Source organism: Oncorhynchus kisutch, linkage group LG14 (genome assembly GCF_002021735.2).
Source record: "Oncorhynchus kisutch isolate 150728-3 linkage group LG14, Okis_V2, whole genome shotgun sequence".
NCBI lineage: Eukaryota > Metazoa > Chordata > Actinopteri > Salmoniformes > Salmonidae > Oncorhynchus > Oncorhynchus kisutch.
In genome coordinates this window covers 81,287,281-81,302,481 of record NC_034187.2, presented here as the reverse complement: position 1 = coordinate 81,302,481, position 15,201 = coordinate 81,287,281, and the positions used below count along the sequence as shown (strand labels likewise).

At 47.1% G+C, this 15,201-nt stretch overlaps 1 protein-coding gene across 1 annotated transcript in view; it reads right to left on the bottom strand.

Annotated features, from left to right (window-relative positions):
- LOC109875904 (gamma-aminobutyric acid type B receptor subunit 1-like) overlaps positions 1 to 15,201 on the bottom strand; it is a 328,979-nt gene that overhangs the window by 226,567 nt on the left and 87,211 nt on the right. The window contains exons 3-6 of the mRNA XM_031789059.1: positions 14,191 to 14,258; positions 13,942 to 14,080; positions 11,429 to 11,614; positions 9,737 to 9,754 (exon numbers count right to left, since the gene is read on the bottom strand). Coding sequence (XP_031644919.1) covers positions 9,737 to 9,754; positions 11,429 to 11,614; positions 13,942 to 14,080; positions 14,191 to 14,258 — 411 coding nt within the window. The remainder of the gene's footprint in view (positions 1 to 9,736; positions 9,755 to 11,428; positions 11,615 to 13,941; positions 14,081 to 14,190; positions 14,259 to 15,201) is intronic.

The window sequence follows — 15,201 nt, the reverse complement described above, 5'->3', positions numbered from 1 at the left end:
CAAGGTTTACCAGCACCACGATGCCTACTACACCCATGCTATACCAAGGTTTACCAGCACCACGATGCCTACTACACCCTGCTATACCAAGGTTTACCAGCACCACGATGCCTACTACACCCATGCTATACCAAGGTTTACCAGCACCACGATGCCTACTACACCCATGCTATACCAAGGTTTACCAGCACCACGATGCCTACTACACCCATGCTATACCAAGGTTTACCAGCACCACGATGCCTACTACACCCTGTTATACCAAGGTTTACCAGCACCACGATGCCTACTACACCCATGCTATACCAAGGTTTACCAGCACCACGATGCCTACTACACCCATGCTATACCAAGGTTTACCAGCACCACGATGCCTACTACACCCATGCTATACCAAGGTTTACCAGCACCACGATGCCTACTACACCCATGCTATACCAAGGTTTACCGGCACCACGATGCCTACTACACCCATGCTATACCAAGGTTTACCGGCACCACGATGCCTACTACACCCATGCTATACCAAGGTTTACCAGCACCACGATGCCTACTACACCCATGCTATACCAAGGTTTACCAGCACCACGATGCCTACTACACCCTGCTATACCAAGGTTTACCAGCACCACGATGCCTACTACACCCATGCTATACCAAGGTTTACCAGCACCACGATGCCTACTACACCCATGCTATACCAAGGTTTACCAGCACCACGATGCCTACTACACCCTGTTATACCAAGGTTTACCAGCACCACGATGCCTACTACACCCATGCTATACCAAGGTTGACCAGCACCACGATGCCTACTACACCCATGCTATACCAAGGTTTACCAGCACCACGATGCCTACTACACCCATGCTATACCAAGGTTTACCGGCACCACGATGCCTACTACACCCATGCTATACCAAGGTTTACCAGCACCACGATGCCTACTACACCCATGCTATACCAAGGTTTACCAGCACCACGATGCCTACTACACCCATGCTATACCAAGGTTTACCAGCACCACGATGCCTACTACACCCATGCTATACCAAGGTTTACCAGCACCACGATGCCTACTACACCCTGCTATACCAAGGTTTACCAGCACCACGATGCCTACTACACCCATGCTATACCAAGGTTTACCAGCACCATGATGCCTACTACACCCATGCTATACCAAGGTTTACCAGCACCACGATGCCTACTACACCCTGCTATACCAAGGTTTACCAGCACCACGATGCCTACTACACCCATGCTATACCAAGGTTTACCAGCACCACGATGCCTACTACACCCATGCTATACCAAGGTTTACCAGCACCACGATGCCTACTACACCCTGCTATACCAAGGTTTACCAGCACCACGATGCCTACTACACCCATGCTATACCAAGGTTTACCAGCACCACGATGCCTACTACACCCATGCTATACCAAGGTTTACCAGCACCACGATGCCTACTACACCCTGCTATACCAAGGTTTACCAGCACCACGATGCCTACTACACCCTGCTATACCAAGGTTTACCAGCACCACGATGCCTACTACACCCTGCTATACCAAGGTTTACCAGCACCACAATGCCTACTACACCCATGCTATACCAAGGTTTACCAGCACCACGATGCCTACTACACCCATGCTATACCAAGGTTTACCAGCACCACGATGCCTACTACACCCATGCTATACCAAGGTTTACCAGCACCACGATGCCTACTACACCCATGCTATACCAAGGTTTACCAGCACCACGATGCCTACTGCACCCATGCTATACCAAGGTTTACCAGCACCACGATGCCTACTACACCCATGCTATACCAAGGTTTACCAGCACCACGATGCCTACTACACCCATGCTATACCAAGGTTTACCAGCACCACGATGCCTACTACACCCATGCTATACCAAGGTTTACTAGCACCACGATGCCTACTACACCCATGCTATACCAAGGTTTACCAGACAAAGAGCTTCTGGATATCAGGACAGCGATCACTCACCTCGGATTAGACAAAGAGCTTCTGGATATCAGGACAGCGATCACTCACCTCGGATTAGACAAAGAGCTTCTGGATATCAGGACAGCGATCACTCACCTCGGATTAGACAAAGAGCTTCTAGATATCAGGACAGCGATCACTCACCTCGGATTAGACAAAGAGCTTCTAGATATCAGGACAGCGATCAATCACCTCGGATTAGACAAAGAGTTTCTGGATATCAGGACAGCGATCACTCACCTCGGACTAGACAAAGAGCTTCTGGATATCAGGACAGAGATCACTCACCTCGGATTAGACAAAGAGCTTCTGGATATCAGGACAGCGATCACTCACCTCGGACTAGACAAATAGCTTCTGGATATCAGGACAGAGATCACTCACCTCGGATTAGACAAAGAGCTTCTGGATATCAGGACAGAGATCACTCACCTCGGATTAGACAAAGAGCTTCTGGATATCAGGACAGCGTTCACTCACCTCGGATTAGACAAAGAGCTTCTGGATATCAGGACAGCGATCACTCACCTCGGATTAGACAAAGAGCTTCTGGATATCAGGACAGCGATCACTCACCTCGGATTAGACAAAGAGCTTCTAGATATCAGGACAGCGATCACTCACCTCGGATTAGACAAAGAGCTTCTGGATATCAGGACAGCGATCACTCACCTCGGATTAGACAAAGAGCTTCTGGATATCTGGACAGAGATCACTCACCTCGGATTAGACAAAGAGCTTCTGGATATCAGGACAGCGATCACTCACCTCGGATTAGACACAGAGCTTCTGGATATCAGGACAGAGATCACTCACCTCGGATTAGACAAAGAGCTTCTGGATATCAGGACAGAGATCACTCACCTCAGATTAGACACAGAGCTTCTGGATATCAGGACAGCGATCACTCACCTCGGATTAGACAAAGAGCTTCTGGATATCAGGACAGCGATCAATCACCTCGGATTAGACAAAGAGCTTCTGGATATCAGGACAGAGATCACTCACCTCGGATTAGACAAAGAGCTTCTGGATATCAGGACAGCGATCACTCACCTCGGATTAGACAAAGAGCTTCTGGATATCAGGACAGCGATCAATCACCTCGGATTAGACAAAGAGCTTCTGGATATCAGGACAGAGATCACTCACCTCGGATTAGACAAAGAGCTTCTGGATATCAGGACAGCGATCACTCACCTCGGATTAGACAAAGAGCTTCTGGATATCAGGACAGAGATCACTCACCTCGGAATAGACAAAGAGCTTCTGGATATCAGGACAGAGATCACTCACCTCGGATTAGACAAAGATTTTTTCTTCAACATGCAAGACGCACAAGACTTTCTCCAAACACCCCACAGGACCGACATCCTAGTTATTTGCAAGAGGAAGCGATGCAGGTACAGAGGACAAAGAGCCAGATGCCTAGTCAGGACCCGGAGAAGGCGCCTGGGAAAGCTGCCGTTACCGTCAATATTATATCTCCAACGTACAATCATTGAACAATAAACTAGACGAGGTACGATCATGAATATTCTTCCAACGGGACATCAAAAACTGTAATATCCTATGTTTCACGGAATCGTGGCTGAATGACGACATGGATATTCAGCTAGCGAGATACACGCTGCACTGGCAAGATAGAACAGCACACTCTGGTAAAGATGAGGGGGGGGTCTGTGGATATTTGTAAACAACAGCTGATGCACGAAATCTAAGGAAGTCTCTAGATTTTGCTCGTCTGAAGTAGAGTATATTGTGATAAATTGCAGGCCACACTACTTGCCTAGAGAGTTTTCAGCTATACTTTTCGTGGCTGTTTATTTACCACCACAGACAGATGCTGGCAATAAGACCACACTCAGCCAGCTGTATAAGGAAATAAGCAAACAGGAAACCACTCACCCAGAGGTGGCGCTCCTAGTGGCCGGAGACTTTAAATGCAGGGAAACTTAAATCAGTTCTACCAAATTTCCATCAACATGTAAAATGTGCAACCAGAGGGGAAACAATTCTAGATCACCTGTACTCCACACACAGAGACGCGTACAAAGCTCTTCCTCGCCCTCCATTTGGTAAATCCGACCACAACTCTATACTTTTGATTCCTGCTTACAAGCAAAAATTAAAGCAGGAAGCACTAGTGACTCGGTCTATAAGAAAAGTGGTCAGATGAAGCAGATGCTAAACTACAGGACTGTTTTCCTATCACAGACTGGAATATGTTCTGGGATTCTTCCCATGGCATTGAGGAATACACCACATCAGTCACTGGCTTTATCAATAAGTGCATCTAGGACGTCGTCCCCACAGTGACTGTAAGTACATACCCCAACCAGAAGCCATGGAGTACAGGCAAAATTCACATTGAGCTAAATGGTAGAGCTGCCACTTTCAAGGTGCTGGACTCTAACCCGGAAGCTTACAAGAAATCGTGCTATGCCCTGCGACGAACAATCAAACAGGCAAAGCGTCAATACAGGGCTAAGATTGAATAATACTACACCGGCTCCAACGCTAATCTTATGTGGCAGGGCTTGCAAACTATCACAGACTACAAAGGGAAGCACAGCCGGTTGGTAATGGCTCACATCAACACCATTAACCTAGACCGACTCCAATTTGCATACCGCCCTAACTGATCCACAGATGATGCAATCTCTATTGCACTCCACACTGCCCTTTCCCACCTGGACAAAAGGAACACTTATGTGAGAATGCTATTCATTGACTACAGCTCAGCGTTCAACACCATAGTACCCTCAAAGCTCATCACTAAGCTAAAGATCCTGGGACTAAACACCTCCCTCTGCAACTAGATCCTGGACTTCCTGACGGGCTGCCCTCAGGTGGTAGCAACACATCTGCCACGCTGATCCTCAAAACTGGAGCTCCCCAGGGATGCGTGCTCAGTCCCCTCCTGTACTCCCTGTTCACCCATGACTACATGGCCAGGCACGACTCCAATACCATCATTAAGTTTGCAGATGACACAACAGTGGTAGGCCTGATCACCGACAACAATGAGACAGCCTATAGGGAGGAAGTCAGAGACCTGGCGGGGTGGTGCCAGAATAACAACCTATCCCTCAACGTAACCAAGACTAATGAGATTATTGTGGACTACAGGAAAATGAGGACCAAGCACACCCCCATTCTCATCGACAGAGCTGTAGTGGATCAGGTTGAGAGCTTCAAGTTCCTTGGTGACCACATCAACAACAAACTAGAATGGTCCAAACACACCAAGACAGTTGTGAAGAGGGCACGTCAAAGCCTATTCCCCCTCAGGAAACTAAAAAGATTTGGCATGGGTCCTGAGATCCTCAAAAGGTTCTACAGCTGCACCATCGAGAGCAGGTTGCATCACTGCCTGGTATGGCAATTGCTCGGCCTCTGACCGCAAGGCACTACAGAGGGTAGTGCGTACGGCCCAGTACATCACTGGGCTGTACGCACCACTAGTAGTGTAAAGTAGTAGTGTAGTATTAGTGTAAAGTATTAGTGTAAAGTAGTAGTGCAGTAGTAGTGTAATGTAGTAGTGGAAAATAGTATTGTAGTATTAGTGTAAAGTAGTAGTGTAAAGTAGTAGTGTAAAGTAGTAGTGTAGTAGTAGTGTAAAGTAGTAGTGTAAAGTAGTCGTGTAGTATTAGTGTAAAGTAGTAGTGTAAAGTAGTAGTGCAGTATTAGTGTAAAGTAGTAGTGTAAAGTAGTAGTGTAGTAGTAGTGTAAAGTAGTAGTGCAAAGTAGTAGTGTAAAGTAGTAGTGCAAAGTAGTAGTGTAAAGTAGTAGTGTAAAGTAGTAGTGTAGTAGTAGTGTAAAGTAGTAGAGTGAAGCAGAAAGGGAATATCCAGCAGAGGTTGGTATTAAAAATATAGAGTAATATTGTTAGGGTAGACTTAAATGAAAACATTGTCTTCTAGTAAGGAGAGAATAATCATGGTTTGGTTTCTTTCATTTTCTAAACCTTACGAAAACATTGATAAGGAGGGTTGATGTACATTTGATGAGTGTTGACAGTATGTGAATGGCAACAAAGTCAGCAACAAAAAAAACATCCCTTTTTCAGGACCCTGTCTTTCAAAGATAATTTGTAAAAATCCAAATAACTTCACTGTTCTTTATTGTAAAGGGTTGAAACACTGTTTCCCATGCTTGCTCAATGAACCATAAACAATTAATGAACATGCACCTGTGGAACGGTCGTTAAGACACTAGCAGCTTACAGACGGAAGGCAATTAAGGTCACAGTTATGAAAACTTAGGACACTAATGAGGCTTTTCTACTGACTCTGAAAAACACCAAAAGAAAGATGTCCAGGGTCCCTGCTCATCTGCGCGAACATGCCTTGAGCATGCTGCAAGGAGGCATGAGGACTGCAGATGTGGCCAGGGAAATAAATAGCAATGTCCGTACTGTGAAACGCCTAAGACAGCGCTACAGGGAGACAGGACAGACAGCTGATCGTCCTCGCAGTGGCAGACCACGTGTAACAACACAGGATCGGTACATCCAAATATCACTCCTGCGGGACAGGTACAGGATGGCAACAACTGCCTGAGTTACACCAGGAACGCATAATCCCTCCATCAGTGCTCAGACTGTCCGCAATACGCAGAGAGAGGCTGGACTGAGGGCTTGTAGGCCTGTTGTAAGCCAGGTCCTCACCAGTCATCACCGGCAACAACGTCACCTATGGGCACAAACCCACAGTCAGGACTGGAAAAAGTGCTCTTCACTGACGAGTCACGGTTTTGTCTCACCAGGGGTGATGGTCGGTAAGATTCCAGTTCACAGCAGGCGAGAGTGACACTGTGCTAGCTATCTAGCTTCCTAGCTAGCAAGTAGGAGTCCAGTACACAGCTGGCAGGAGTGACACCGCTGCAAGCTATCTAGCTACCTAACTAGTAAGTAGGAGTCCAGTACACAGCAGGCGAGAGGCCTCGCGAGTGGCGCAGTGGTCAAAGGCACTGCATCCTAGTGCTAGCTGTGCCACTAGAGATTCTGGGTTTGAGTCCAGGCTCTATCGCAGCCGGCCGCGACCGGGAGGCCCATAGGGCGGCGCAGAATTGGCCCAGCGTCGTCCGGCTTAGGGGAGGGTTTGGCCAGCAGGGATATCCTTGTCTCATCGTGCACTAGTGACTCCTGTGGCGGGCCGGGCGCAGTGCACGCTGACACGGTCGCCAGGTGTACGGTGTTTCCTCCGACACAGTTCACAGCAGGCGAGAGCGACACTGTGCTCGCTATCTAGCTACCTAGCTAGTAAGTAGGAGTCCAGATCCCAGCAGGCGGGAGCGACCCTGTGCTAGCTATCTAGCTACCTAGCTAGTAAGTAGGAGTCCAGTTCACAGCAGGCGAGAGCGACACTGTGCTAGCTATCTAGCTACCTAGCTAGTAAGTAGGAGTCCAGATCACAGTAGGCGGGAGCGACACTGTGCTAGCTATCTAGCTACCTAGCTAGTAAGTAGGAGTCCAGATCACAGTAGGCGAGAGCGACACTGTGCTAGCTATCTAGCTACCTAGCTAGTAAGTAGGAGTCCAGATCACAGCAGGCGGGAGCGACCCTGTGCTAGCTATCTAGCTACCTAGCTAGTAAGTAGGAGTCCAGATCACAGTAGGCGAGAGCGACACTGTGCTAGCTATCTAGCTACCTAGCTAGTAAGTAGGAGTCCAGTTCACAGCAGGCGGGAGCGACCCTGTGCTAGCTATCTAGCTACCTAGCTACTAAGTAGCAGTCCAGATCACAGCAGGCGGGAGCGACCCTGTGCTAGCTATCTAGCTACCTAGCTAGTAAGTAGGAGTCCAGTTCACAGCAGGCGGGAGCGAAAGACTCCCGATAATACAATCACAAATTATTGGAGGATTTATGTTACGCAAAAGTAGGGAGAGAGGAGAGCCCTTCTCAAATGAACAGTAATCTGCGCTGCTCGGTCATGTTGTCAACAACATGGTGCATCGTGGTGCATCGTCCAGCATGGTGCATCGTGGTGCATCGTCCAGAAACATGAAACATCTTTCCCATGAAAATAAATGTTTGAAGTTTCTAATTAGTTGGGAAGGTAGATAAAGCCTTTTTTTATCAAAAACAATCACTTTTGCATGTTTAGTTTATTAATTCGACCATTAAAAAAAAAACAGACACACATAAAACTTTAAAAAAGCCAGAAATACACATCATCAAGGACAAAGCACAATCAATTCCGGGACTTATTTCCATCGAGACAAAATGGCTAGGCAAGATCCAACAAGGTTGAACTGCAGGATGACAGCGAGATAATAAAACATAAGAATCAAAGAAGAAGAACATCTATCTAATCGTAGGGGAGAACAGGGACATTCAAATGGGCACAGAAGACATCAAACACTTCCTTTTTAAAGCTGCCCAGAGAGGGCGTCATTTTTAGGCTCCAGTATACAAGAAAGTACCTTTCCCGGCATTACTGGGGTGGCAGGGTAGCCTAGTGGTTAGAGCGTTGGACTAGTAACCGGAAGGTTGCAAGTTCACACCCCCGAGCTGACAAGGTACAAATCTGTCGTTCTGCCCCTGAACAGGCAGTTAACCCACTGTTCCTAGGCCGTCATTGAAAATAAGAATTTGTTCTTAACTGACTTGCCTGGTTAAATAAAGGTAAAATAAAATAAAATAAATAAAATTACTCCTGAACATGTATAAGCACACAATAGCAACAGCTGATCTGGTGCTGTGATTGTGTGCATCCCTAACATGAGAGAAGTAAATCAGTTAGATATCTGGGTTGTAGAACCATAAATACTCCTGTAAATCAAACCCAGTCTAATCTGGGACACCCTAGTGTAACGATCTGGGTGTAGTGTGTGTGGAGTCAGGCGCAGGAAACAGAGAGTTCAAGGGAGTGCTCTTTAATGCACACACGGCGAACATAGGCCACCCCACGTAACACCGGGCGCTCACAAAAACAAATGCCGCAAACACCCAGTCCAGCAACACCCACGAACAGGATCAAAACACGTTAGTCTCAAACATGCACAAATGTCACACAAACAATCCCGCACAAAGAACAGGCTAAATAAATAATGAGAATTAAAGGATAAATAAATAATGACACTACCTGGATAAATAAAGGATAAATAAATAATGAGAATACCTGGATAAATAAAGGATAAATAAATAATGACACTACCTGGATAAATAAAGTCTAAATAAATATTGAGACTACCTAGATAAATAAAGTAAGTAAATAGTTTATAGTCTATAGTTTTCTTAATCACATGCAATCAAGAGTATGACGTTATTGTGACGTTAAACCCAGATTTATTTCCAGTGCAACACTGCCATCATGTGCAGGATTGACAAAGCGATCAATTTATCAGATAATAGAAATCGGCAGCTTCTACAAAAAATGTTAGACTCACGAGCCTCCGAACCATCCGCTGCCCGGATATCAACCATTCGTGTAAGCTCGCGGGATGAGGCGGCTCGAGAGGCTACAGAAAAAAAACTCACACTTCATTTGAATAGTCCCATATAGCAGATCTACACATGGTCAAACTATCAACAAACGTATCTGTTCATAAGCAACTGCTTGCTCGTGGTATTTCCCTTTGCTAGTTTCCCTTTAGACGTACCTATACACAGCACTAAATGGTAAAACTACATGGAAAAACTACATGGATAGCAATTAACTAAAAATCAATACAATCTTACAGGAGACATGTTGGGAAATGGTCTTACCTGTGTAATGTCTGTCATCTTCAACATGGACACACGGTGGAAGAACAAAACAGAGAATTGTGTTAGTTTCAATACACACAATACATACTGGATATAGAACTACTTGATATCTTACTGTAAACAGAGCCATACACTAACAGAGCCATACACTAACAGAGCCATACACTTACAGAGCCATACACTAGCAGAGCCATACACTAATAGAGCCATACACTAATAGAGCCATACACTAGCAGAGCCATACACTAGCAGAGCCATAAACTTACAGAGCCATACACTAATAGAGCCATACACTAATAGAGCCATACACTAATAGAGCCATACACTAATAGAGCCATACACTAATAGAGCCATACACTAGCAGAGCCATACACTAATAGAGCCATACACTAGCAGAGCCATACACTAATAGAGCCATACACTAGCAGAGCCATAAACTTACAGAGCCATACACTAATAGAGCCATACACTAATAGAGCCATACACTAATAGAGCCATACACTAGCAGAGCCATACACTAATAGAGCCATACACTAGCAGAGCCATACACTAACAGAGCCATACACTAGCAGAGCCATACACTAGCAGAGCCATACACTAGCAGAGCCATACACTAACAGAGCCATACACTAACAGAGCCATACACTAACAGAGCCATACACTAACAGAGCCATACACTAACAGAGCCATACACTAACAGAGCCATACACTAGCAGAGCCATACACTAACAGAGCCATACACTAACAGAGCCATACACTAACAGAGCCATACACTAACAGAGCCATACACTAACAGAGCCATACACTAATAGAGCCATACACTAACAGAGCCATACACTAACAGAGCCATACACTAACAGAGCCATACACTAACAGAGCCATAAACTTACAGAGCCATACACTAATAGAGCCATACACTAGCAGAGCCATACACTTACAGAGCCATACACTAACAGAGCCATACACTAACAGAGCCATACACTTACAGAGCCATACACTAACAGAGCCATACACTAGCAGAGCCATACACTTACAGAGCCATACACTAACAGAGCCATACACTAATAGAGCCATACACTAACAGAGCCATACACTAATAGAGCCATACACTAACAGAGCCATACACTAACAGAGCCATACACTAGCGGAGCCATACACTAGCAGAGCCATACACTTACAGAGCCATACACTAACAGAGCCATACACTAGCAGAGCCATACACTAATAGACCCATACACTAATAGAGCCATACACTAGCAGAGCCATACACTAGCAGAGCCATACACTTACAGAGCCATACACTAACAGAGCCATACACTAGCAGAGCCATACACTAATAGAGCCATACACTAACAGAGCCATACACTAACAGAGCCATACACTAACAGAGCCATACACTAACAGAGCCATACACTAGCAGAGCCATACACTAACAGAGCCATACACTAGCAGAGCCATACACTAGCAGAGCCATACACTAGCAGAGCCATACACTAACAGAGCCATACACTAACAGAGCAATACACTAACAGAGCCATACACTTACAGAGACATACACTTAGAGACATACACTAACAGAGCTATAGACTAGCAGAACAAATCCAAAATTGGTTCTGGTAAAAATGTACATCAGGTAGTCCTAAGATCCACTTTTTGATCAAAGCACTATATCGCTTCAGTATCTTTACTCACAGTGGCATACGGGTTTGGGAGAGTCCCACTTGCCCAGCTTGTTGCAGTGTGTTGAGTTCCTGCCGACCAGGATGAATCCTGGCAGACAGCTGTACTGCAGTACCATCCCCTCCACTGGGGGCCCCAGGGGCCACTGGGATACGCGCCCGTTCTCCAGAGACGTCCACACCCGCGGGCACTGTAGTACTAGGGGATGGAAGGATAGATCAGGGTTAGAGAGGTTATGGATGAGAGGGAGGGGTGAGGGAGGGAGGGAGGGAGGGAGGGAGGGAGGGAGGGAGGGAGGGAGGGAGGGAGGGAGGGAGGGAGGGAGGGAGGGAGGGAGGGAGGGAGGGAGGGAGGGAGGGAGGGAGGGAGGGAGGGAGGGAGGGAGGGAGGGAGGGAGGGAGGGAAGGGGGTGTCAGGGTTAGAGGGGGTATGGGTGAGATGGAAGGAAGGAGGGAGGGAGGTAGGGTTGAGGGGGTTGGGGGGCAGGAGAAAATGTATTCCTCAGGTTTTAGGTTCTAATATGCTTCCATAATGTTACTGTATCATTCTCCCTGTACTATAACATGCAAGTGGACAAGCAACTGAGCCTGTGAAGATTTTTCGTAAAGAGTGAGAGAAAAACACAGAAAAGATACCTAAAGAGTGGAACACAGTGAGTCGACATGGGGTTACAGAGTCGACAGGGGTTACAGAGAGTCAACAGGGGTTATAGAGAGTCGACATGGGTTACAGTGAGTCGACAGGGGTTATAGAGAGTCGACATGGGGTCACAGTGAGTCGACAGGGGTTATAGAGAGTTGACAGGGGTTATAGAGAGTCGACAGGGGTTATAGAGAGTCGACATGGGGTCACAGTGAGTCGACAGGGGTTACAGAGTCGACAGGGGTTATAGAGAGTCGACAGGGGTTATAGAGAGTCGACATGGGGTCACAGTGAGTCGACAGGGGTTACAGAGTCGACAGGGGTTATAGAGAGTCAACAGGGGTTATAGAGAGTCAACATGGGGTCACAGTGAGTCGACAGGGGTTACAGAGTCGACATGGGGTCATAGTGAGTCGACAGGGGTTACAGAGTCGACAGGGGTTATAGAGAGTCGACAGGGGTTATAGAGAGTCGACATGGGTTACAGTGAGTCGACAGGGGTTACAGTGAGTCGACAGGGGTTATAGAGAGTCGACAGGGGTTACAGAGAGTCGACAGGGGTTACAGAGTCGACAGGGGTTATAGAGAGTCAACATGGGGTCACAGTGAGTCGACAGGGGTTACAGAGTCGACAGGGGTTATAGAGAGTCGACAGGGGTTATAGAGAGTCGACATGGGTTACAGTGAGTCGACAGGGGTTACAGTGAGTCGACAGGGGTTACAGAGAGTCGACAGGGGTTACAGAGAGTCGACAGGGGTTACAGAGTCGACAGGGGTTATAGAGAGTCGACAGGGGTTATAGAGAGTCAACAGGGGTTATAGATAGTCGACAGGGGTTATAGTGAGTCGACAGGGGTTATAGTGAGTCGACAGGGGTTATAGAGAGTCGACAGGGGTTAGAGAGTCGACGGGGGTTATAGTGAGTCGACAGGGGTTATAGTGAGTCGACAGGGGTTATAGAGAGTCGACAGGGGTTAGAGAGTCGACAGGGGTTATAGAGAGTCGACAGGGGTTATAGAGAGTCGATAGGGGTTATAGAGAGTCGACAGGGGTTATAGTGAGTCGACACGGGTTATAGTGAGTCGACAGGGGTTATAGAGAGTCGACAGGGGTTAGAGAGTCGACAGGGGTTATAGAGAGTCGACAGGGGTTATAGAGAGTCGACAGGACTTATAGATAGTTGACAGGACTTATAGAGAGTCGACAGGGGTTATAGAGAGTCGACAGGGGTTATAGAGAGTCGACAGGGGTTATAGAGAGTCGACAGGGGTTATAGAGAGTCGACAGGGGTTATAGAGAGTCGACAGGGGTTATAGAGAGTCGACAAGTGTTACAGAGAGTCGACAGGGGTTACAGAGAGTCGACAGGGGTTACAGAAAGTCGACAGGGGTTACAGAAAGTCGACAGGGTATATAGAGAGTCGACAGGGGTTACAGAGAGTCGACAGGGGTTACAGAAAGTCGACAGGGGTTATAGAGAGTCGACAGGGGTTACAGAGAGTCGACAGGGGTTATAGAGACGTACCATCGTTGCCATGAAAAAGCTGCATGCTTTCAGTGGATAGCAGTCGAGTATGTGAATGGATGTTAGAGGGCCTTACCTCGTTCTAAAAGGAGTAGACCCCCTGTTTTGAAGGGGCTGAAAGTAGACAGTACGCACGATGAAGAAAGACGGGTCGAAGCAGAAAGAGATGGAGAGTTTATGAGTAACCTTGACTAAGACTGGACCTTCGTTAGCTGCCCAATGCGAATGCCTAGACTTTAGCTCTGTGGGCTAACACAGTCTTGTGGTGCACAGGACACCCAGTCCGTCACACGTGGAAGCAAATATATGGATATATGGTCAGTTACAGATTAGTGTATTAGAGTAGAAGAGATACTCACAACATTTGCTGCGCTGGGTGAGGTCAGTCCAGGTACCGTTGGGTAGACACTTCCTAACATTGGGACCTATGATCACTCTGTTCCCTCTGCAGATGTACTCAATCTCATAGTCCAGAGGTAGCACATGCACACTGCGGATCTGGATACACACACACACACATAACGTGAGATAGGGAGCTGTACCTGTTGAATAATTGTCATCTACATTTGTTACAATCTAGTACAGTACATAAACCTGCATCCCCCTACCTGCTCTTGGGTCAGTCCTCTGTACCTTATCCCTCCATCTCTGGGAGGACGGATTATAGCACAGCCTCCTGGGAACGAGAGGAGAGACACACCGTCAGATAAACAAGAAATGACCAGGACATGATGAGAGCCAACCAGTCAGCCAGCCATCCAGCCAACCAGTCAACTAGCCAGTCAGTCAACCAGCCAACCAACCAGTCAGCCAGCCAAGCAGCCAACTAGCCAGCCAGCCAACCACTCAACTAGCCAACCAGCCAACTAGCCAGCCAGTCAACCAGCCAGCCAAACACTCAACTAGCCAACCAGCCAGCCAGCCAACCAACCAGCCAGTCAACCAGCCAGCCAAAAACTCAACTAGCCAACCAGCCAACCAACCAGCCAGTCAGCCAGCCAACCAACCAGCCAGTCAGCCAGCCAGCCAGTCCTGTCCTCTGGCTTAGTCTCAAATGGCTCTCCATTCCCTTTATAGTGCACTACTTTTGACTAGGGTCCATAGAGTTCTGATCAAATGTAGTGCACTACTTTTGACTAGGGTCCATAGAGCTCTGATCAAATGTAGTGCACTATTTTTGACTAGGGTCCATAGAGCTCTGATCAAATGTAGTGCACTATGGAAATAGGGTGCCATTTTGGGATGCGACCTTTCTGTCAGATCTCTCCGTATCTGTTAGTCTGTTAGCCTTTTCTGCCTGTAAACACTGTCAGTACCTGCCCGTGGCCACTAGATGCAGCTCTATACCTACTGACTACTTATCAGACCTCAATCTATCTTTTCATGATTCCTCGCATCCTATCTCCTCTCCTAAAAGTCCCTCCCCTTGTGACCTTCTCCAATCGGTTTTGAGAAGGAGGAGCGTTACCTGGAGCATTAGTCGGGAAGTCCAGCCTCAGCTGCTTCTCCATGTACTCCATGTCAACCTGTGCCTTCTGAAACATGGCCTCCAGTTTATCAATCACTTCTCCATGTTGAGTAGTTTACATTCTGTCTTCTTCTTCTCCAAGCACCCGAAC